Source organism: Hydra vulgaris, chromosome 11 (genome assembly GCF_038396675.1).
Source record: "Hydra vulgaris chromosome 11, alternate assembly HydraT2T_AEP".
Taxonomy (NCBI): domain Eukaryota; kingdom Metazoa; phylum Cnidaria; class Hydrozoa; order Anthoathecata; family Hydridae; genus Hydra; species Hydra vulgaris.
Window position 1 is genome coordinate 25,552,501 of NC_088930.1, and position 27,187 is coordinate 25,579,687.

Here is a 27,187-nt window from a genome sequence, read left to right on the forward strand (position 1 = left end):
GATAGACAAAAATAATAATTTTTTTTATGAAATAAAATTTGTATTAATACTTTTATATTAAATGATTACTATTTTTGAAATTTTATGTTGTTTTGTTCCTTTTGAAACCCAGGTTGAAATTTAAATATTGACTTTTAAATATTTATTTTGTGATATAGTTATTAGTAGACTAGTGGTAGAACACTCAGCTCACAATAAAGAGCAGAGTTCAAAATCACCCTCATTTTTTAAATGGGCTCAACTTGTTTCTCTGAGCAGCGACCTTGTTTAACATGGGTCATGTTTTCAAGTTTAAAGAGAGTAAATAAAAAAGAGAAATAAAAATAACAAAATGAGACTACCTTGACCATGCTTTTTTTTTATAGAAGTCAGACCATGCTTTGCCATTTCTACAGATTTCCACAGATCAACCAATGTTGGCCAGACTGTTGTAGTTAATAGAATCAAAAAATAGCTGTATATCAACATAAGACTCCTTCATGTGAACAGCATCCAACATTGATGCTAGATCATTCCCTTTATGAAATAAGGAAATATAGGAATTAAATTAAGGAATAAAAAATAGAATTGATGGTAGTTCATTCCCCTTATGTAATAACACTGTTTTTGAACTTAGCTTTGAAGCATCAATGAAGGTTCTCCACTCCAGATTTGTAAGTGAATTCATAAATCAATTGATCTTATGGTATTTTACAAAGTCATTTTTCTCAACTCAGGTCATTTAGACTGAACTGAGTTGGGTCTTTGTGGGTCCTACAGCATTCCACTGCTGTAGTCTGTGAAGGTGATATAAATTTTCAGATTTCATTGATTCAAAATTTGCTTGAAAATCTGAAAAAAAATTTCCTTGTAAAAAATATTTTTTTCCAAAGGAAACTTTAAGAAAACTTTTGGAAGATTTGCATTTAATGAGTTGTTCCCCTGATTCCAAACTAACTGACAAACCTTACTTGCTTTGAATATGAAAGCATTATCCAAATCAACTAAGGGTCGAAAAAGGGTATGGGTTTTGTTATTCAATCAATCGGGCATGTTAGACTTTATCTTTACATCAATGCATCCTATCAAAACATGCCTCTCCTCAACATTCAAATGAAAACAAAAAATATAAGTCAAATAGAATGCTTTATTTGTACTTTTTGATGTTGATGTGTAAAAATTTGAACTTCCCTTGTTGAAAGTCGAAAATTACAAATGCAGGGAAATAATTAAAAATGCAGGGGCTTTGATGTAAAACAAGCTGATGAGGTTCTATCATACTGACTGGGGATTAAAAAGTAAGAAAAAATGTTAGGTAATAGGGTTTGACCTTCTACGATTTTTGTTTTTAATTTTAAAGTAAATGGCATATTTAATTTTAAAGTAAATGGTGTCTTTTAAATCTTTTTGCACTATTTGAGAAACCAATTTTTGACCAGAACTTTGATGACATTCATTGCAGTGCACCTTTTTTTCCAAATATGGTTGTTTTTTTTCCAAATTTGGTTTTAATAGAGACTATCTTATTCTTCTCTAATTTCCAGATGCCATTTTTTTAGGTTATAAATTTAGAAAAGGTTTTAGTTTTAAATGTTTATTCTATAAGTTATACGCTATAATCTGGTGTTACTAACACTTTTTTTACTACATGTGCATAAAATATACTTTATCTAGAGTATAAAAGAATAGTCAGCAGATTAAATATAAGTACACAAAATATGTATTTTAATAACTATATCACACGTGATAAATTAAAACCAAAATCAGTACATTGTAAATTTACAAAATATATTAATTTTAGTTTATTCAAAAACCAAATTAATTTAAAAAATTTATAGTTATTTTATTAGGAAGGATAATATTTTTTATAGAAATTGTGCTACATAAAAAAATGGTTCTCTGTTACATAAGAACTAATAAGATGTAATGCTGTATGATTCTGTTTTTTCTTCATGGATTGTATTACTTTGACATTTTATCCCACTTTGGTTTCAGTTGTGCTTAGGACATTTGTCATTCTGTTGCTGTGCTCAACTGCAGTTATTGAAGTAAGTAATAAGAGTAGCTCAAAGTTCTATAAATGAGGCATGATAAATCACATCTGCAGTTTTTTTTATGGGGAAGTAATGCAAATAATTATTAGAAAAATACACTGAAACTTCACGCAGAGACAAAGATTTCAAACTTTTAATGCTTGTTTGTAGGGCCTACATCGCACTATTATTTTTCATGTAATCAGAGTTTTTATATTTTTTGATTTTAATCTTCGTATTTCTTTTGACAGTTTTGACAGTTTTTTTATTTGAGTGCATTGAGAAATTTAAGACAATCTTAATTTAAATGCGGCTTGAACTCAGGATATCCAGAACATACAGTGGCTTGATATACAATATTGCTAGAAAGACATTAATTATTTAATGGACACATTTTTTTTTTGTCAATGTAATTGTATTGTTTTGATTTTATATTTTTATTGCATTTATTAAAGACTCACAAACATAAAATTACAACCCGGTAATATTTTCATTAATGTTAAGTAAAATTTCAGAAGTAAAAATAATTTAATGTGAATGAAACCTGAAATAATATTGAATATCATCATCAGTAATCAAAATAAAGTAAAATTATGAATTATTATTAAATGAAATTATTGGATATAAAAGTAAAATTGAACACCATTAAATTTTTTTTTTTTTTTTTTTTGGCAATTTAATTATGCTTTCTTTATTTTTGTTGCACATGTCTGGCAACAAATCTGGTAACGTGCTCTTTACTTGTTTGCCATGCTTTGAATTTCTTTTATGTTTGACTGTAACGTCAACATTATATTCAATCATTTGTTATAAAAACGTATCTAAAAATTCTAAAGAGTTATAAATTGATCAATAACAAAATAAGTTTATCAAAGTTGTTGGCTGGTAGGAAATCTAAAAGTTATGTATCAAAATTTTGTATTTACAATAAAAAAGCCAACACACCCACATGTCTAGTTAAGGACAATAATATAATGAGCGCGCGTGTGGCACAACTCTTGCGGAAATAATTCAAGTAACTTAGTAGTGCATTCTGAGAATACATAAAGACACACTTAATATTTACATTGAAGAAAAGAAAAAACAAGATGCAAAAAAATCTTTTTAAAGCATAAAATTGATGATATTGATTCTGCATCTTTTCTAAATAGTAAATAACCAATAACCAAGCAGCCAACGGAATCAAGTGAACATTGACTGCATCAGGATAGCATGATTAAAATGATTGTCAATACCAGCTACCCACTGGCATTGCTAGGTCAGCCGCCATTTTGAAAGATGTTGAAAATGTTTGACCCCAAATTTAAATTGTAACATAACTAACTACTAAATTTGTAAAATATTGTATTTTATATTCAATAATGCTTAGTAATTTTTAAATGTTACAAATCAACCTAAAAGAGTGCATATAAATTTCCAGTGTCTAGATTTGTGACATTTTAGGGTTAGTTGAATTTAGATTTGATTTAGCGCAGTGGATTATCTAAAGTAAATTTTTTTTTATGGGTTTGTCTGAAGGAAAAAATATCCTTTGAAACTTAATATAGACAAAATAATGCAAAATAACTTAAAGTAGCCAAAAATAACCACAAAGTTATTATCTCACAGTTATTTTAAATTATTTTAGGTTAACCATAATTTACATATAGTTACCGCAATTTATGGAAAAGTACCAGAATTTAAAGCAAAGTTATGAAAAATTCTGGCAAGTTACATTATCAGTAAATTGCTGAAAATTACTTATTTATTTCAACATTACTACACATATTTATCCATAATTATAGTACTATAATAATTATAGTACACTAAGGGCTATAATCTTAACTTTAATTTTTATGTTGCAGGTTCTGCAACACTAAACAAGCAGATAAACAAACATATTTATCTGCAAACTGCCAATTGAAATACTTATTGACTTGTGCACGCAAAGTAGCAAATTAAAGTCTTCAGACTATTACAGGAAATGAACGCAACTGTAAAATCTGATGAGTATGAACATAAAACAAATGAAGAAGATACCCATTCTCAGTTTGACCTAACTAATTTATTCCTGCCAGATTATTGATGATAGTTCCATATCGTCAAATACCCTGTATGGCTCGCACACTTCAGCTTCTTATAAAACTAATTTACAAACATTATAGTTGTATCAAAAATTAAAAAATCAAATGTGGTAATTGAGAAATTCATTCACAAGTGTGGGAGCCTGTGATCACTGACTGGACTACAAGATGGAACAGTACATATCAGATGATCAACTGACTGATTATTATTTATGTTGTTAATGTATACAAACTATTTTTAGGAATTTAAAGTTCTCAAAATTCTTATTTAAACTAAGAGAATAAAAGTAGCAATAAATTAAAATAAGTTCGTTATGATTGAAAAACAAGACAGAATATATAGTAAAGACTATATGTCTTTTAAATCATATCACAAAAGCATGGGGAAAAGGATGTAAAATGATGACAATTATCAGTTATTGTAATTGTTATTAGTAAACCTTATATTCTGATGGTTTAATCAATCAAGTGAATGGGTTTGGCTTCAAAACATCTTCTTGCTTTTAGAACCTTTTGCAGTACATTGGATATACTTCAATCCGATGCCCAATCCCTTTTGCAGGTTCTACAATCTATACTCAACTTGAAATGCTATCTGCAAGAACATCCTAAAAACAAAGTTTTTGACAGCCAATCTTCTTGAAGATCTATGTCAAGTTTCAATCAATTCTGCAGGGACTCTCGATTACATTTAACCCTCTTCCATCTGCTGCATGTTTGTTAGATCCATGTGTGTGTGTGTGTGTGTGTGTGTGTGTGTGTGTGTGTGTGTGTGTGTGTGTGTGTGTGTGTGTGTGTGTGTGTGTGTGTGTGTGTGTGTAATTAAACAAATTTTATGGCAAATTAGTAACTGTTTTGAGAAGCTAAAATTTTTATTAACAGAGCTTTAACTTTAATTCATAACTTAAAAAATTCACACAAAACTAACATTTATCATTTTGTGCTACTGCTATCAAAGACAGATCAGGGACCTTGATTTTTCAAAAATAAAACAAAAATTCTGGCCTTGATAGTCTTGAATTGATGGTAAAATTTACCAGTTATTACTGCCTGGTAAATTTTGTAATTTTCAATCTGTTCTGATCTACACATATATATAGATACTCTCAGCAGGCCTTCTTCTGTATGTACTAAAGCCCTCACAGCTCCCTAAATCAGTATGACATCTGATTGCTGATCTAAATGCACTTTTATATATATACATATATACATATATATATATACATATATATACATATATATATACATATATATATACAGATATATATATATATATATATATATATTTTTTTTTTAAGTCTAGTAATTTTCTTTTAAAATATCTTGCTTCGAATTTATAAAGCCACCAATAAACGATTTTTTAAAAAGCACAATTGTTTTAAGAAGCCAATAAATTTTCGCTAAATCGTTTACCTGCATTTAAATTTAAGTTTTGCAAATCTTTCTTGTATTTAAAAGTTCTTTTTTGTATTTAAAAGTATTGTATCTTTTTAGTATTTAAAAGTTGGTTTTAAAATTAAATATAATACATGTACCAGAAAAAATCTGCTCGTGTTCTGATGTGGTATTTACGGAAACCGTGCATCATTTTAAATAGCTAATTGTTTTAAAATGTCATTGTATTAGTGTTATTTAAAATTTAAACAACTCTGTTATCAAAACAATTAGTTTTAATTGAAATGTCATCAAATCAAGATAAGAAGCGAGTAAAATTTTTGCATTTTCTTATTAAAAATCCTGGTGTATCAAAAAAACAATTTCTAAAGAGTTGTAGATTGCTTTAAGAACAGTGCAGAGCATTGTGAAACAATTTAAGAACACTGGTACAATCAAAAGGAAATCAGGAAGTGGAAGAAAAAAATGTTTTGTTAGACAAGATCTTGGTAAAAAAGTGATAGATGCCTTAGACAGAAAACCAGAGATTTCTGTTTGAACTTTAGCAAATAAATTTAAGACAAGTGCTTCCACTATACAAAGAGGAAAGAGAAATTGTGGCTATAAAAAGAAAAAAGTTCCTTGTAATGAAGAAAAGCAAGAAAATGTTGCAACTAGTTGTTCAAAGCTGCTCTATAAAAAATTATGTGCCAAGAAATCTTGTTTGATTATTGAGGATGAAACTTATTTTCCTGCATATTTCTGATCTCTTCCAGGACAACAATATTATTCAGCAGTTAAATTGTAAGAAACTGAATTCCAATTAAAAATGCATTGGAATGCAAAAATTTGCTAAAAAATTCTTAGTTTGGCAAGCAATTTGTGCATGTTGAGAAATTACTCTTGTTTTGTGACTACAGGGACAATTAACACTAAAATATACATAAAAGAATGCCTCAAGAAATGTCTTCAGCATCATGTCACTGCTCTTGGACAGCTTTAAACTGGCTTAAAGAACATTAAGTAGATTTAATTGAAAAACACTGCAATCCACCAAATTGTCCCCAACTATGTCCTATTGAAAGATATTAGGCTCTTGTCAAAAGAAAACTAAAGTTCAATGTATAAGAAGCCAAAAGCAAAGACTTCAAAAATAAATGGATTAGAGCTACCAAGAAAGTCCAGCCGAAGACAAAAGCAAATGTCGAGTGTAAAACGGACAGTGCATGCATTCTTATGTAGAAAACTTCACAAACTTGCTTAAGTGAAATTTAAGAATAATAATATATATACCTTCAAATTATATATAACATTTATTATTAAAATACAATTGTTAAATAAATATCCTTTAAAATGTCTGCGCAGATTTTTTCTGGTATATGTCTTAGAGTATTTAAAAGCTGGTTCAAAAATAAAATTGCAATTTAAAGAAATTGTTTAATATCAAAGATAAATACTTATGGTTATTATATTTAGAGTAATATTTTTACCTGTTTAATATTACAAAAGTTTTCTATTGCAACTTCTGAAGTAGATTAAAATATAAAACTTTTTGAAGGAACTAATGGTTTTACTTAATTCAGTCGAAGAAACTTATGTTTTTACTCAATTCCTAAAGGGGCCCCCAGATTTTTTCAAAAGGTTTTTTTTTTTTTTACAAAGCAGGTTTTTAATAGTAAGTTGTGATATTTTAGGGTTTTTTGGTGCTTTGGCCCTCACTAAAAAGTCACACTGTTGCCCATGGCTCTAAGTGTTATAGTTTGATACATTTAGTTGTGTTATTAGTCTACGAAAATGCTAAAAGTTAAGGCTGCAATTACTCGGATGAAAAGTGAAAAAAAGTATTGTGGTAGCCCATGTGAATTATCAATGACAGATCCAAGCACTTTTAGACAGGTTTTTCAGTACTATTACTATCTTATTCATATAAATCCAAATGCAGATATCGTGTTAGTGACTCATCAAATTAGCAATAATATAAAATCAATTTGTGCTGCAGTAAACCTAAGTTTACCTCTTATAACTGAAAAAACTATTAATAGGAAAGTTAAATATCTTCTTGTACTTGTTAAGGATGTTAATTGCAAGCACGGAAAAACAAGCACTAAAAGAAATCTTGATGCAGATTTTGACAAATATTTCGATATTTTTGTGTGTTCCTGTTCATTAGATGTGTTTCCCTATAATGACAGAAAAGTTTCAAAAGAAAATCGCATTAAAGAGCATATTGTATGCCTTTGCTCTCAAATTAGTAAAGTACCTCTTAAAGACAGAGCTTATCTTCGTGATCAGAGGAAAAAATCGGCCCAAAAGGTGTATATCAACTTTCTTCCATTGATAGATTATCTGTCAAAAGGAATCAAAGACTTGATAAAGAACAACAAAAAATATCTCTATAAATTTTTCATGTTTTATTTTATAAATACATGAAATATTTGTAGTAGATGAAACAGAAAGCATTCAATTTTGTTAACTTTTTTTAGGATGAAAGTGAATGGAAACCAATAAATAATCCTATTGGAAAATAAAACTTGGTTAAACTTCCAAGATTTGTCATAAAACTATTCAAAAACAAGTGTTCATCCAATGTAGTTGCAGCCCTTGCAAATGCTTTACTACATGACATTAAACATCTCCTGAAAAATGACATTGATATAAAAGATTTTTTGATTGACAAATGCAAACTAGATTGGACCAAGTCAAAAGTAAAAATTGTTAGTGAAAATGTGGACTCAGTTAGTTTGTCTTGATTTTAATTTGTTTTTAATTTTTAAAATTATTTGACTCATATATTCTTGCTACCAAAATGTTCAGTGTTTTACAAGAACATAACAGTTTGGAAAGTATAAAAGCTGTTCTACTTGATAATACTGCTACCAATACTGGACTAAAAAGTGGCTTAGTGGTAAAACTAGAAGATTTTTAAAAAGAAAACTACATCTAATTGGATGCGAATTACATCAAAATAGACTTCATTTACAAGCTCTTTTTATAAAACTTGATGGTGACACAATTGGGCTAAGAAGCTTCAGTGGTAATCAAAGACTTTTATTTGAATATTGCAAAAGAATAGGCTTTGGTAATATTTCTGATAAATGGGTCGCCTATAAATTGGACCGTGCAACCATGTAAGTTGGTCGCTCCAACGTGATTCGAAAATTGCAGGTTTACGCTCCAACGTGGTTCGAAATAAAAAAACTTCGAATTTTCACGAATTCCTGTGCCTTATTTTTTCTACTATTACTAGAATAAATAATATCCTTTTTGATGATGTTAAACTTATTGTTAAAAAAAACATTAAAAACAAGGCATTGTGCCTAAAAGCTGAAAATATTCTTTATGCCATGCTAAAAGATAATGACAACAAGATATGAAACTTTGGTTTTTAAATCCTACTGGCTCTAAGGCAAAGGTATTTTTTTATAGTTAACTAAAATAAAGTTTTGAAAAAAAATGATACATTAAATATGGCTTTGGTTTATATTTATAAAGTAATAACAAAAGCTTAAAATTTGAAGAAATGCTAATCATTAGTATGAGTTTGTTGACATCAGCATTACTCAAGTTACGGAGCCCCCTACCACACAACATTTTTCAGTTGAACAAATCCAATATATGATTGACAATAATGTTAAATCTGAAATTCCCAACTTTCCATCTCACTCCCAGAGTGTTGAGCAAGCGGTAAAGCTTGTGTCGGAAGCATCCCAATATGTTTATGGATTCGAGAATTGACACAGCTGCATTTTAACTAAGCAGGAAGATGCGTAAACCATATATTTCAAAAGAGCATTATTCCGATTCTTATGATGATTTTTTTTAATTGAAAATGTTTTCCTAAAAATATATGTTCCTGTTCAAAATGTTTTAAATTGTAAAAGTAATGTTTATTTTGATATTCTTTTGTAAATATAAGAATAAAAGATTCACTATTTAAATTTTCAAATAGCTAACAAGTTGTTATAAATATAGCTTAATTGTTTATAAATTATTATAAATTTAACTCATTCAGCAATGCAAATAATATTAAAAAATATTTAAATATGAACATATTTAAAATGCCAATTTTCGCTTATAAAGCTTTTTAAGGTGTTTTTTTTTGCATAATCCTACAAATCTTAAAAATTAAATCTGCAAGCTTTTTCATCCAAAATCTCTCAAATTTTGAAAGTAATCATATTTTAAAAGTCTTTTTAATTATTTTAGGTAGATAATGTTCAATGTGACCCAATTATAAATGGATTAAGTTCAAATAACACAAATATTGTAAGTTTTATTTTAATAGTTTGAAGTTTTTTAATAGTTTTTTCAAAATATAATTTTGTAATTTATTTTTTAGAGTTCATCATATCAATTTACTAACAACATAAATTCATATGGAGAAAAAATTCAGGAAAACAAAATTATAAATCACGAAAAACTGGTGGAGACCTTTTTTATAGTTTTTTAATAATCAAATATTTTATTTCTTTTTTTTAACACACTCATTTATATTCATTTATTCACCACATCCATTTGACCATGTACATTATGAGTACCATATTCAAGCTATATATTAAATTCTAATTATTAGCTAAGTATACTTTGATAACTTTAGTAACTAGTAGCTATAAATTAAAGTATAAAACTAGCTGACTGGAAACTGGACCAGTAAAAATATAGGTCTTTGCAAGTCTATCCCACACTGGCATTTTCTATACTTTTTCCTTATATATATATATATATATATATATATATATATATATATATATATATATATATATATATATATATATATATATATATATACATATATATATATATATATATATATATATATATATATATATATATATATATATATATATATATATATATATATATATATATATATATATATATATATATATATATATACACAGAGTTGAGAGCTTATAGGTAGAATTTATAAAATGATTTGTTTTTCATTGCTAAGTGTTTTAGTGCACTATCGTCAGTGTCCTCATTACCAAGGGTTCCATCCTTAAGCATAATACATTTTTCAATATTTTCAATCTTGCCCTTATATTACACATATATTATACACGATTGTTCCATTAACTGCCAGCAAACTCAACATATGCTAAAAATGTCTACACACACAGACGTTTGTACGTAATACTATCCAAATGGAATTTTTATATTTTCGTAGTTTTAAATGATATATTTTTATTACATACATATTCACGTAACTGTATATAAAATTTTAATAATTCCTTATAAAAATGTGCTAAGAGATTCTTTCTCAACATTACCTTGGCTTTAATGGCTACTGAGAGTTCTGTGTCAAACACGCATGAGTGGGCATTATGTTCAGCCATAATTAAGTTTAATATATATAGATAACTTATTATTTTACATTGTCAATTGTTTGTAAATAATTTATCTATAATTGTGAGTATCTATAATTTGAAGTTCTGTTGTCATTGTTACCCAAATATATGTATATATATATATATATATATATATATATATATATATATATATATATATATATATATATATATATATATATATATATATATATATATATATATTAACATAGTAGTTAATTTTTATTAAAAAAGAGTTATTTTTACTATTAGGGGTAAAATACCACTAAGATTTTGATAAATAAAAGCAGACATGTTTTTTGAAGAATATAATCATAACATTTATATATCATGTTTGTTTTTCTTCAGTACTATCCAATACTGTTGCCTATGGAATTTTTAAAACAAATGTCTGTTTAGTATCCTTAGTAACCATTTCTTGTTATCTTAGTAACCATTTCAGTTTGGTAACCTTTGTAACCATTTCTTGCATTTTTTTCTTAACTTTTGTTGTTGGTTTACATTTCTTGCTTAATGTCATTGTGTCATTCTTCTTGTTCAACTTACCTCCTCACATCAAGAACAGATTGCACAATAACAATAATAATAACTGGCTTTGTACAAATGATCATATTCTGTTGTGCCTTTATTAATACTTTAAATTGTTTTTAAATCCATGAAATCTGCAATTGAGGCACATTTAGTATCTTAAGACCAAAATGTTGTCTGATCAGAAGTTACTTTAAATAGTGCTTTAAATAATAAAAAAATTCAAAAAGTGTTGTCTTGACAACTATTTTAAATGTGGAACCTTTGTTAATTATGGAATTGTTCAATTTTGAAACTAGAATCAAAATTGTGAGATAATTGGTTAGGCTACTACTTTTTTTTTTTGGGTTATTACACAGTTTTTACCTAATACGCATTACTTTTTATTATTAAAAGCTTTAGTTTCAATTGTTAATTCACTTCTTAATGTCACTTTTTGAATCACAATGCAATTTAACTGTCAGTGTTTTCATCATAACTTTTTGATTCAGTTTCTTAATGTACATACATTGACTGACTAAATAGGGACAACATCAAAGGCTACATTGCTACATTGACTAAGGGTTTGGGTTGAGTCAGGGATTTTGTTTGCTTTTTTTATTATTCTTTGTCTTTTTCTTTTTTTTTAAATATTGTATAAAAATATTATTTTTTATTGCTTTATTAATAAAAATCAAAGTCATAAGAAAATATAAAATGACTTTTGTAAAGTAGAAGAATCAAGTTAGATGCTCAGGGGGCAGGTGGAGAAACAACCAATGCTCTTTTTTGAATATGATCATAGATCATATTAAAAAAAATCAATTATTTGAATTACTGATATTAGAGACTGTTTATGTCTTAAGGTGTGGTGCATTAGTAAGATCCAATTGGTTGTCTGGTATGGTCTCGCTATGTCATTGCCCACTTTTAAATCAGGTGACTAGAAAGCTAAACATACCACTTAGCCAACAAGTTCTGATCCGACCAGTATTGTAAAGCTTAAAATGAAAATGTCCTGAGTGTCAGCATAGTCATTAGGTTATTGAGCATTGTAACCACATCCAGCATAATAACCTAATACCAGTTTTGTTATGTGGTGTACAAAAAGTGACCAATGGAGCCATTCAGTTATGTAGACCTGTGATAAAAAAACAGATTGTAGATGGTGTCATTGGGTGAGAATCACCAATAAATATAAAAAAGAACTATTTAATAGAAGGTAAAATTTTTTTTACTGCTGTGGGGGAGGGAGACCATAACTCACACTCTAGTCATTCTTAAAATAATGGCCTATGAATTAGCAAGTCTGTATAAATCCGCTGGTGTACGAAGTGCTCATGTGACTAAAAATATTGTACAGTTTAAAACAATAGAGTAAAATAAGTAGATAAAATTGTAAGAAAAATAATAATTAATGATAGTTTGGATAATATTTAAAAAAAATAAAAATGCGTCACTTTCTTGGTTTGAACACTTAATACTTTATTTTTAAAGCAGTGCACTAATCCACTAAGCTAAAGTATCAATATGTACATGTAAAAAAAAGTAGTTTATAAATGTAGTATAACACATGGTCTTAGCATTAGACAAAAATAAATTAAAAAGTAATTACCACCTGTGTCACAGCAGGATATATGAATATCGTTTATGTTACAAATACATAATATAGACTTACCAAAGCGTTAAAAATCATGGGTTCAGTTATATTGCAATATTGCAATATAACTGGACCTCACTACAATGACCAAAAAAGCCAAAACCTTATTCCTATTTAGGTATAGTTCCAACATTTTTAGAGATCTCGTAAGGGTGGTGAGAGATGTGTGCAGTGTAGTAGATAAGTAATAAATTTATTGTTACTTAATAATGAGTACTTAATAACCTCTCATATTTGACTAATATTTTTCAAACACTTTTGATTTATTATTGATATCATTAAGAATGGGAGTTAAAATCAAAGAATGGCTGCAAACTTGCTGCAATTTAGTTAATAACTTGTAAACAAGTAAAAGAATGGTTGCAAGCTTGCTGCAATTTACTTATTGACTTGTCAACAAGTGAAAGTCAAAATGTCAAGTCTTCTTGATAAAGAATTTGGAATTTAAGTAAGGTTCTTTGCTATTTAAAATTAACTAAAAGAGAGTGAGTTTAAAATAAGAGTTCCACATAAAAAAATCATTCCTTGCAAGATTCCATCCAGACCGAAAACTTCCATTTGCTATGAAATAAATAAACATGCTATTATCATTTTGGAAGAAACTTTGACAATTCAAAAGACTGACAATTCAAAATTTAATCTTGTGAAGTCCAATGGAGAATAAAAAGTATAAAAGACGAGGCATTCACACTAAGAAATTTATTCTATTTAATGTGTTATTCTATTTTATTTATTTATTCTTGTGAAAATAATTTTCTACCTTCTACTGCATCCAGTAAAGTCCACACTTTAATACTAATGCTTTTTTGTAAAAAAAAGAATGAAAAAAACAATTATGTTTTTTTGTAACAGACCTCATACTCAAACTTTCTTGTGCTCAAATTTAATCCTTAATTGACTGAATGCCTATCCTAATTTCAGAACTATTCCACAATTATGTGACATTTCGTGCTTAAGTAATATATATGTTATATGTATATATATATATATGTTAAATTAATTATATATTATATATAATTTATTTAACATATAATATCATATAGAACTTGTATCTATCCATATAGCTCCTGCTAATCTTCATGCTCATCTAAGTATAAAAATCAATTCCACATGTAATTGATTTTTATAACTCTTTAAGACTAATTTTCTTTAAAGATTCATACATTATTGTTATTTTTTAAAGTCATCCAAAAAATTTAAAGATTATTTTAACATTTAATTAGTTTTAGAATTATAGTTTTTTATTTTTTCAAAAGTAAAACCTATTTCTATTTATGTAAGGATTGTCGAAGTGGAACTTGCAAGATATATACATGTAATATAACCAATTTGGACAGCAAAAAAACTGCAAAAGTTTATGTTAAAGCCAAGCTTTTTTCTGCTAACTTAGTTCAGGTATAATGTATTTTTTTGCTAACTTAGTTCAGGTATAGTGTATTTTTTTGCTAATTTAGTTCAAATTTAGTACTTTAACAATTTTTTTCATATTTATAGTAATATAACATATATATACATATATGTTATATTATGTATATAATAGTATATTCAGTTTTATAGTATATTTAGATTTTATAGTATATTTACATACATTAGGGTGGGTAGAAAAAAAATTTTTTAAAAATGGGGACCTGCAATATATGCAAAAAAATTTCTCCTTTATACACTAGTTTTGGAAGTTATAAATTTTTATGGATTGAATAATATGTTCTGCTCCTAGCTTTTTCCTTCTTTATTTTTTGGAAAAAATGAAATAAAATTTCAAAATTTTTGAAATTCTTACATAGGATGGATATAGATAGGAATAGATATGTAATTCTTTTTTTGTAAAAATATTTGTTAATTTTATCTTACATATCTATGCTTGAAATTCTTGCATACAATTAAGTACATCAAAATTAAATGACAAAAATAATGAGCTAATTTACCTAACATAGAAAAAGAAAAATATAACATATAATAATATAAAATATAATAATATAATATATAATAATATAAAATATAATAATATAAAATCTCTTGTATAATTGTGAGAAAGTGTAGGAAGAGCTTATAATTTGGATGTTAATCCAAAATGCTTATGGTAGTATTCCTGATTTGCAATACAGGTATGTATGTATTAAATATGGCTGAGGTATATTTTGGGGAAAAAGAAGTAATGGCAAATTGGATAATGACCCTATACAAAGTTATTATGAAACTAGATAAAAAACTATATATATATATATATATATATATATATATATATATATATATATATATATATATATATATATATATATATATACATGCATACATATACATATATTAATAATAAAAAAAGTGTTAAAATATAATAAAACAAATTTAAAACAATCAGATTTTCATTGTTTGAATGAGGTTGTTTTAAAGTTCAGACTATATAACTATAATAATTATTTATATTTAGATGAATTATTTTAAGAGCAATCCATGAGTCTTTAGAAATTGGAGGGGGATTGTACAAACACCATAACAAGTTCAGGAAAAGATGGAGGTTTTTTATCAAATCTGGTATAATTACCCAGGAGGCATTTATTCTGGTCTATTTATATGCTGCATTGAAAAAATCACCATTGAGGCATATATCTGTTAAACTACATGCTCCAACAAATCAATTGTTTTACTGACCCTATTAAAAAGACTCTATCTAAAGTTAATGGGATAAAAAGAATTGAAACATTTGAACCTATATAATAACTGGAACCTTTGATTGAACATCCTAAAGAAATTTTCATTATCTTAATATTGAGCACTCTATTTTGTAGAATACATTTTAAAATTGTTTATATATCTAAATATATATATATATATATATATATATATATATATATATATATATATATATATATATATATATATATATATATATATATATATATATATATATATATATATATATATATATATAGATAGATAGATAGATAGATATATATATAGATAGATAGATAGATAGAAGATATATATATATATATCTATATATCTATCTATATATATATATATATATATATATATATATATATATATATATATATATATATAGATATATAGAGATATATAGATATATATATATATATATATATATATATATATATATATATATATATATATATATATATAGATATATATAGATATATATATATATATATATATATATGCATATATATATATAGCATTTTTAAATGTGTGTGTATAAAACAGAGAAATATAATGTCCTAAAAAATTTTTCATTGCAATCTGAGAGACTGCTTGATTCTATGCCTTGTATTTGTCAAGCTCCTTGATAAGCTCAAGATCAACACAAGGTGAAAATGATGCTGACCTAGTGCTTTAAACCTTGACATGCATTGTCACTGTGAAAAGACACACCTCTGCTATTCCTTTCTCTTCTTATTTGTCATCTTGAATAAGCTTCTCAGCATCCATATTTTCAACGAATAAATAGCTTTCGCCATCCATCTGGCTGTATGCAGTCTTGCCGGAGCTTTGAATGAGCATCCTTGAGAGGGAATGCCTCCCAGAAACATTTTTGACAGCTCTCAAACATTTTTGACAGTTCACAATTTCTGGCATCAAGTTTGAATGACACCAAGCACTGTGCATGGTGTCATTCAAACTTGATGCCAGAAATTTTGACCGGTCAATAAATTACTAACTGCTTTTAAACCTTTTAAAAATTGTGATGTCTGGACCCTTAGAAAGGCGAAGAGAGAGAGTAATCGTTGCACTTAAGACTATTTCTAATATGTAATGATGACAAGCAAACCATAGCAAATCTTTATCAAGCTAATGCTCTAGCAGGATGCAAGCACCATTTCTTGGACCACTATTTATGGAAGTAGTGTTGAAGCACATGCACTTGACTTTATCAGCTATGGCTCATGCTACAGTTGCATTATAAACAGCTACCACTGCAGCTTCTCCAGTTTCAGATGGCAGTTTCAGTACACAAAAAAGTTAGTCAATTCCTGGTCCAGACAGGAGGATTGGGAGCCACACTACAACTTCTGTGCTACTGATAATTTCCAGTAATTTCTCATCCCAGCGTATTGTAAGTGGAACTGTTAGCTTGAATTCTGCTTTCAAGGGCTCTGCGAATCTTTGACTATGTTTAATTCTTTCTCTTTGAATGGGTGATTGATTGATATTAAAATATGCTGGTTCATAAACAAGGTGCTGTAGTGCTTGAATCAGGACCAGTGCACCAATTTTATCACTGATCTTTGCCATATCCAGACATACTGATAACTTTTCATTCAGTGTTTTTTGTGTGCCATGTTTATGTTTAGTTATCTTCGAAGTTGTGCTTGATGAATACTCACCAAATGCCTCATTATCATTACCTGATTCTTTTTTACTTTCGGATGTCTGAATAGCTTTCTCCTAACTGGCCACTTAGTCCTGTTCTTCTCTCTCCTATCTTTTCATGAAGTTTTCTACTCTTTTGTAAAAATTTTCTCTTTTGGCCAAGACTTTGTCAATGCTATTCATCTTGCCTCATGCTGAGCTAACAGGAATTCCCTGTCCTCCTAAATGCTAATCATTTATATGAGCTATGTCAAAAAGACTCTCTAAGCCATCCTTCCATTCTTCTTCTTCAGTAGACTTTCAGAGCACTTTGCTTTATTTTCTCTGTTTTTCTTCAGTTTGTCATATTCATGGAACATACATTCAACTTTTTCAACAACATGTTTCTTCAATTGTGTTGGCATTCAGGCTTTAGGCCACACTTCAAGAATGCTGTTAGATATTGAATGTCATTCTTTAAGAACAGTCTGTTGGCCACCATCTTTTTAATAGAAGAATAGTGTCATGGCTTCCTTCTTTGATGGTAACTTCATAGAGCTGAGAATATCAGACATTTTGCCTATTAGCCACAATTCAGTTTCTTGTTGTTTAGTTGGTTTTAAAGTTCCACTGCAATTGCATTTGTTACTATCCAATTTAATTTTTTAAATTAATTAGAATTTCTACCAAAACTTATAGAACTCAGTAATCTAAATGACAACGTTTATGTTATGTAATATGTACCACATTATTGGCAACATATACCAATGAAATCAAATTAATCTAAACTGGCAACTTTTCAAGTCATTTAATTATTTGTTTATGGAAAAACAACAGTATCATTACCAAGACTTTGATAAGGTATATCACCAATAAATAAAATACACAATTAGTGCATAAATGAAAAGTTAAGTTCAATAATAGTACTCATTTAATTGTTAGTAATTGACAGCTTAAAATGAAATTGAAAAGTTTATACATCTTTTTTTTTTTTTTTTTTGTTTAATCTTTACAGATTCATTTTAAAGAGCATAAATCATAGGTTTGATTTTAAATAGTTGATCATTTCTGTTATTAGTGGAATTGTTATAAAAAAAATTATAGATTCTGCTTTAGTTATTTATATCAATTAACAGGCCTTACATCAGCTATAGGAGGTTGTTCTTTTACCAGAAACTTTTCTATTAGAGTTCTACTATTTCTAATAGAGTTTAGGTTTTAACAAAAGATCTTGTCTTCTCTTTATTAGTATTTAAAGAGCTTTTTATTGTGTTTTTAATTGTAATATTGAGTAAATCATTGGTCGAGAATCCTTTAAGATACTGTAATGGGGTAAGGATAACTAAGAATACTGCTTTTTGGTTAAGTTTAAAAATAAAACATCAAATGCACGTTAAGTTGTTGTACATTATAGAAATAGTTTCTATTAAATTTTTTAATTTTTTTTTATTTTTATTGTTTGCTTATGTTCTTCTATTTATGTTTTAATTTAGAATGAATTATATATATTGTTAGCACATTCAATATTGATATTGCTGGGCACATTTATTTTTTTCTAATTTGAACTTAACTTGATTTACATTTACGAGTGCTACATGCACGAAATTAAATAAAAAGGATTATTATTTCAACTAATTTATTATTTTTAATCCTAAGTTTTTTTGAAAAAAAAGTATTTTTATAGTCAATAAACAATAAATTAGTATAGAAAAAAAGTAACAGAAGTTTTTAGGATAGTTAAGTTCTGTTTTTAGGTCATAAAAACACAACATTTTGTTTAATAAAAAAATTAAAATGTAAAATAATAAAACAAAATTTCATAAAAAACAAAAACCAAATTTAGATAAAAACAAAAAAAGAATTTCCTAGCAATAAACTTTCTTTAAAAAACAATCTAGTATTAAAGGAACTAAAGACCTAATTACATTTTTTTGTTAAAAAAAATCCCTTTAGAAATAACTAGAAAAATACATATCAATAAAACCTGTAGTTATTTTATGATTCAACTTACCCCAAGCAATTTGTTGCAACTTACCGTAAGTAAGTTGCAACAAATTTTGCAACTTACCGTAGGTGTCATGATCACTCTTATGTATATAATTGTAAACATGTATAAATTGTATAACAATTTTATATCTCTTATGTATATATATGTATAACACTCAATGTATATAATTATTTACATTAAATAAATCTAGTTTTTATCTTTTTTGTGTTTGAAAAAGATTAGTTTAAGTTACCATTATTTTATTATGGTCATCATACGTTCAAGTTTACAGTGAAATCCAAAAAAAACTTTGAAAAAAAAATTATAATTTTATATCGGAAAAACAAAATTATCAATAACTTTTTAAATTTTTAATTTATTGTTATAAATTTTTTATAGCTGATGTATTATAATTATAGCTAAATAATGGAAAATCCCTCTACCAGGGGTTGGCAACCTGTGGCTTGTTAGTCATGTGCAGCTTTTTTATTCAGGTTGTGTGGCTCTTCAACATGCTTGATTTATGTATACTTTAATTTTATTGAAACCATCAAAAAATTTAATTTATTTTACCAAAAAAAAAATTTTTAATTTTTTGAATATATTAAAGTAAATTTAATTATTTAAATATTTATTTAAATATTTAATAATTATTATTGCTCAAACACAGGCTTAGTACCGCAAAAGTGTGAAAATAAAATTTGAATGCAAAAACTTCAACATTGTAATTAAAAACTGTAAAGTTTTAAATGTATTACTTAAACATAACATACAACCAGTGTGGAAACTATTGTTAGATTAGAAATGAAAATGAATCTAAGTACATTGAACCTTGCCGTGGCTAATTTTTTAAACTACTCTGTACTTTTGCCAAACATTTCATTTCAAGACGTCAATGACTTAGTAGTAAAAATAGTCATATGAAATTGTCTTAAAAACATTAAATCTTTGTGATTTTTTAAAGTTATTTAAATGCTTTTAAATAATTTAAACTACATTCAAATATCACTGAATGTCTTGAAATATTAAGTTACTGATAATAATCTTCAGTTTTTTACACTCCTTGCAGCTCTCAATAAGTTTTTTAAAAATGATTTAAGGAAAAAAAAACTCTTTACTTAAAATAGATTGCTGACCTTTGTACTGCCAAGATCTTAAAATATGCAAGTAGCAAAACAAAATTGTCAAATTTATCATGAGTATCACAACTACATATGTATAAACCTTCTCTCAACTCTATAACTCCGAAACACAAACCTCGACGAACAAGGCCGCTGCACGGAGAAACAAGTTGGGCGTGGTACTACCAGGGACGTGGTGGGGATCAAACTCGGAACCTCTCACTTATGAAGCGAGCACTTTACCACAACACCACTACCGCACGATACCACAACGACTACCTAAAAAAAACAATTTCTTAATCTTTTTTTTTTTTTTTTTTTTGTAAATCTATGAGCATGAAACTTTTTAGATTTAAACAAATTATTCAAGTATTAACAAATTAAGAAATTATAGTTCTACTTTTTCACAAAAAATTAAATAAACAAAATTTAAACCAAGAGCTGGCATGGTCCTTTTTAACATAAAAAATTAAATAAACGTTTTTCTGAAAGATTATTATTAAAAATGATGTCAAAAGAACAAATTAACTGTGAAAAAATTTTCAGCATTTAACTAGAAACTACTGGTTTATAATGTAGAACAATTTCTAAACTAGCTAAAGTCAACTGTTTTGCGGGTTCTCAAAGAATACGAGAAATCTTTATGCATCAATCGCAAATCAGGATCTGGAAGAAAAAGGTGTTTGAGAATAAAAAGTTAACCTGGGAAATTTGTTGTTCATACTTGCAGAATCCTGGACTATTTATAGATGAAATAGATGAAATGCATCTTATTCTTTTGTGCAAAAAGAATATTTACAGTGTTTACTTTTATTGCAAGATAAGATATCCAAATAGTTCCAAAAAGCAGCAAAAATGTATTAAAACTCAAGTGAGAAAACTGTATGGCAACATTTTGACAAAGTTTGATGGCTGCCTTGATGATGATGAAACTTATATCAAATTAGACTTCAGAAAAAAATCTGGTCACAGATTTTATGCTGGCATTATATGTGGAACTGTCAGTGATAAATGTAAATACAGGGTGGAGGAAACGTTCCATAGTTTTTGTGTTAGATAAAATTAGAGGACTATTTCAATTTATAATTAAGTATATTTTTCTGAAAGTTACATTAATATATAATGCAAAAAATTATTTTCAAATCTTTCTTTTTTTTCTTTGATACAGATTGAGTATCAAAGAAAAAAAAAGCTGTGATAATATTTTCAACTCTCTTGAAAATATTATCACAGCTGGTAAGGAAGAGATTGTCATCTCAAATTTGGAAAACCTTGAAATCATTTTAGTTATTGCATTTCACATTTTTTAATTTTTTCAACATGGTTCAAATCTGAACTGCTGGTGGGCCATTCCGACAATGGAATGAAACGAGGAAAATTTTTTCTTTCATCATACTTGAGCGGTTTTTGCTTTATGTGCGGGCGCTGAATCTTGCTAGAAGGTATGTGGACGATCACCAAATATTTTATATCTGCATGAGGTTTCACATGAGATTTCAAAATGTCATTTAAACAGAACTGCTGGTTGATTTTAACTCCTTTATTAATAAATTGTATTGGAAGTTTTCCTCCTTTGGAGAATGCACCAGTAACCATAACTCCTTATGCATTTTGATATCAAGGAATAGCTCTTACATCTCTTGCAAACTTACTCCACAAGCTCTGTCATTTTTTTGGTTAAGGGGGCGCTCAAACGCAAATAATTTTTCTTTAGAAAAAATTATTGGTGGGCCACCATGCTGTTTCTTTATCATTTTGCATCTCTTAACACACTCAAGCTTATTTGTCAGACCAGCAGATAATTGTTTTTATAAGCTTTCATTCCTAAGTCTGTTTTAATCAAATTTATGATGGTTTTGGGATTGGTTCCAAATTCTTTTAAATGATAATGATAATGAGCTGATAAATACAATTATTAGATATCAAAAAGCAGTTTCATTGGAATAGAGGTTTATGAAAAACAATTCTCTAAAATCAGGAACATTTATAACCCTGAATTTAAAGCTGGATAAGTTTGACTGGAAATGTAGAATTTAGCAAACAATTTGTAGCTGTGGCAAAAAATGCAAACCATTTGTAGCCTCAAAGTCAATAAATACTGAACTCTACAAAAAGGAGTGCCTGAAATAGAGTCTTCTACCTTTTAAAATCTCATAATGTTCTTGTAAGGTTTTGGCTTAATTTAACGAGCTGTCATTATGCTAAAGAAACAATAAATTGGCACTGAAAAAATGGCATTGAAATCAGACCTGAAGATCACAGCCTACCAAATTTTCCACACATATATCTTATAGAAACATTTTGGGCTCTTTGTCAGTTAAATATAAATAAGACTCAAGTTAAAGTCAATACAGAGTCCGAGATGCTTAAAAAGTGGAGAAAATTTTTTGATAAAGTTTCTGATCAAATGTTTGTATTCTTGCTCAAGGAAAGGAGATCGAATAATTTATGTCAAAATATTGATTAATGAGTACTCTATATGTAAAAATAACTTTAAATATATATATATATACATTTTTTTAATTAAATGCTCTAAAAGTTTAGTCAATTTTTTCGTGGCTATGCTTTATTCTATAGTTTTTAACAGGGATGCAGAGTCCCAAAAAGGCTCTGGCTTTACATCTCTGTTTTTTCCTCATTTCTGGTGTCCAGGAGCTCTAAAAATATTGGTAGACATGATCTGCAGTAAGAAAAAAATTAATGAAGTTTACTAACTTGGAACCTATTATTTTTGAGCCCAGATTCCTGGAATCTTTGCTGCCATTATACACAAGGACTTTGGATTTAAAATCTGTTTGTTCTTCTAACCATAAAGTCTTACATTTTTTACCAAAAATAGTTCATAAGCTTATTTACAATTTTGAACCTTTTGGGACTTTAGAGATTTTGGGACTCCACATCTTTTTAATGCAGCATATGCTGAACTCTTAAGACCAATTTTTAAATAATTCAAGGACAAATTAGTTAATGATAAAATTGTGTAAAGATTAAATGTTGTTGTTAAAATACAACATTACAGACTATTACAAAATACAACTATTAAAAAGGTTTGACACTTGTTAGGTATTATAGATTTTTGTTATCTAGGAAGTTGTTTGTATTTGTTATCAAAAAATACATACAATATTGTTTTTTGTGTTTATTATTAAATTAATATGTTTATTATAACTTACATTTGATGAAATTATTCATTAACAGCTACAACTTCCATATACAAGAGTTTATACGTCAATAGAGGTGAAATTCAATGGTATAGATCGTGAAAGGAATGTTCAACGTAAAGACTGCAGTTTATCTTCTATTGTAAGTGGATGATGTTGATAATGTGGATGATGATGATGATGTTGTTGTTGATGATGATGATGATGATGATGATGATGATGATGATGATGATGATGATGATGATGATGATGATGATGATGATGATGATGATGATTTTTTACTTTAGGTGACATTTACTATACAAGAGCAAACTAAAGGTCAAAATTCAATTAAATGGTGGATCATTTTACTTTCAGCTGTTGGAGCATTATTATTGCTTGCAGTTTTTACTTTTGTTCTGCGCAGAGTAATTTTTTTACACATTTTTGCTGTTTTTATTTATTTTATTAAACTTTTAAATTAAAATCAAGTTTATTATTTTTTTTTTTTGACACCTGTTTCATGCTTTTTTTATAACTATTTGTTGTTTTTTTTTGTTTTTTTTTAATTCACCTCCCTAAGGCCGAGATGGCCACTACAGATGAGGAGGATACTTGAGATTATAACCCTCTCTCAACTCTATAACTCCGAAACACGAACCTTGAAGAACAAGGCCGCTGCGCGGAGAAACAAGTTGAGCGCGGTACTACCAGGGACGTGGTGGGAATCGAACTCGGAACCTCTCGCTTATGAAGCGAGCGCTTTACCGCTACACCACTACCTGTTTTCACAACTAAATTAAAAACTTTTTTATGTATTTACTATATCTAATATATAAAGCTTTTCCCTCAACTTTAAACACTTTTTTGACTTATACAATAATGTATAAAATGCATTGTAGTTAGTCAACAAGACAAGTTTGAATTGAGCTGACACAGTATAAAAGGTCCAAGCAGCACTCTGAATTGTTTATGGATTTTTTTTTTTTTTGGTCTGGTGTAAACAAACACTGCACTCGCTTCAAAAGCAACCTATATATTGTCAAGTTTTTTTATGTCTGTAAATTTGCAAACATACTATTATTTTTTATCTTTGATGCATTGGCACACAATTCTACCTAATTATTTTCTTAAAGTGTTTTGTAGACTTTTATATTCTACAACACCTGTTGACTTTGCTACCAAAATTAACCAGAATGTTTATCTGGCCACTGTTTAGCTTCGACAATATTTTTTCCCATTTGAAAACAATCAACACACAAAATGGTATTTTATTTATTGTTTTAAAAGTTATAAAACTGGTATTACCAAAGTTTGAAATTAAACAGTTAGAATGTCAAGAAATTTTGATGCATAATAAAAAAGCGTCATACATTTCAGACCAGAATTAAAATCAGATTTTATGGCGTAGTACTCGATGATTTATGGCAAAACACAATCAGGCTTTAAGACATATTGCACACAAGATTTAATGATGCATTTACAATAAGATTTGAACTGATTCTTTACAACAGAATTTTCATCTATGTTTTAAAATAAACGATTAGAAAATTTTTCACTATTTTTGATGTTTTTTTATAAAATGTTGTGTTCAATGGCCAACAAAACTAAATAGATTTTATCGAGTTTTTATTGTTTTTTGTCAAATATTATTGAAAGTGACTAAAGTTGTGTAATAAGCTATTTAGCGGTTATGGTCAAAACTGCTAATTCTTGATCATTGTATGTTTGATTTAGGATTATTGTCTGGCATTCTGATGCATTTTAGTTTTTGTTTTAAAAATTAATAATATTTATTAAATGGTTCATCTTATAAATGATTTGATGCTTAGATAATGAAATCCTTACAACGTTGAATATTACTGTGAGGTTTACTTCCTCCGGCTTATTTGGTACCAAATTTTTTTTTATTTTGTCATCAAATAAAGTTTTTTATCTAAGAAAGTTCCGTTTCAGATGTTGTCATTATTTCATGAGTGTCAGATTTTTTTTTTATTATATAGGATGCGTGGCAGTGTTATTATTATATTTCATGAGTCCAAATAAGTCTTATTTTTGAAATTTTAATAGCAACACAATATATTTAATTTTATAAAAAAGAATGAAAGATAAAAGATTTAATCATTGGTTTATCATATCACTATGATCCCTATTATGGTAAAGCAATCTAACACAAATAACATAAATTTACTATTATTTTCTTTTCAAAAGTAATGAAAAATAAGGGATCAAGTCATAGTTTTATCATTTTTGGGATCAAGTTGCAAATTTTTGATAACATTTAGAATGGTACATAGTAGGGTGTGTCAATTTGGTGACTAATAAAACCCAATATTTTGAAAAAAGAAATTTTATAGTGAAATAATGGTAGGATTTCATAATTGAAATGGAGTAATACTTTTAAAAATAAATTAAATTAAGCGGTAGCTACATTTTTTTGGGTTTTTATGTATTCAATCTGCTAATATTTTGAAAATTGTAAAAACAATGAGGTATTTCATTTTTCTGTTTAAAAGTTAAACTTTAATTGGAAGAAATTTATTTCGAATCTATTAGGAGATATTTTTCAAAACTTAAATGTTTAGCTTGATAAAAATAAATTAAAATTAAAATTACTAAGATTATTGAAAAATTATATTTTAACAAAAATAATGGCACTAAAAATCACAAGAAGTTTATCAGCTACTCGCTTAAATAGATATGTTGGAAAAAGAAAAACCCTTTTACCATCTGAGCTCTCTACTGCAAGGGACATTTTACGATATGGAATATTTTTGACCGGTGACCACAATAAAAGAAACTATACTGTCAATAAACTAGTTAACGATATGACTCTAGCTTTATCTGTTCAATGGAAAAAGGCTAATTGCAAGTTTTTACATCCAGTAGTAATAAAAGAATGTAGTATTAAAGCTAAACTGAAGTATCTATGGGAAACTGCAGTTGAGTCAAACCAGTTTGTTGATTTTCATTCCGAAAATCAACAAACTGGTTTATTAAATATTTTATCCTGTAAATGTTTAATAATGTTTTGTTCAGAGTATGGTTGTGATCAAGTCTGTAAAAGGCAGGCACATATTGAATGCATTTGTGTACATGAAAATAAAAATCCTGTTATAGAACTCAGCTTTATCAAGTCACATAGAGGCAAAGTTGGAAGTTTTGCTCATTAATGTATTGGTGGAGTTGAATAGAATCAACAAAGATAAAACAATAGAATCAACAAAGATAAAACAAGTTATAAAGAGAAAAGATGAGTATCAGCAGCAATTAGAAAAAAGAAATTAAAAAACTCAACCAAATGATTGCAGAAGATTATAATTGCTTTTCACAGATTAATCAAGTAATAATAAAATATGTTAGTAAATAATTCTAATATAACTATTTTTGGAGAAATTAAATGTTGATATAGTGATTTATAAATATATCTCAATATCTTTTTTTTACTTTTCAGATTTTCTATAAACCATCGACTTAATGATAATAACAAAAAGTTTATTTCTTGTATTTATTTTTTTTGAATTGAAAAAACAAATAAAGTTGACTCAGAACCAAATGTTTCTAGAAAACCAGAACCTTTCAATAATGTTGTAAAAATTTATAACAGAATGGACATAACAAACATTGCACTTACTAGTATCAGACATCACACTAACTTACTAGAAACTAC

At 27.5% G+C, this 27,187-nt stretch overlaps 1 protein-coding gene across 2 annotated transcripts in view; it reads left to right on the plus strand.

Moving 5' to 3' along the window:
* The window catches only part of LOC101239034 (integrin alpha-8), a 125,819-nt gene that overhangs the window by 95,243 nt on the left and 3,389 nt on the right, over positions 1–27,187 (plus strand). The window contains exons 26-30 of one of the 2 annotated variants that reach the window (XR_010641858.1): positions 9,656–9,715; positions 9,789–9,872; positions 14,249–14,394; positions 23,576–23,680; positions 23,826–23,945. Coding sequence is in view for 1 of the 2 variants with exons in the window: in XM_065810573.1 (XP_065666645.1) it covers positions 9,656–9,715; positions 9,789–9,872; positions 14,249–14,362; positions 23,576–23,680; positions 23,826–23,945 (483 nt within the window). In the remaining variant the exon portion in view is untranslated. The remainder of the gene's footprint in view (positions 1–9,655; positions 9,716–9,788; positions 9,873–14,248; positions 14,395–23,575; positions 23,681–23,825; positions 23,946–27,187) is intronic. The other variant, XM_065810573.1, reaches the window with a different exon arrangement.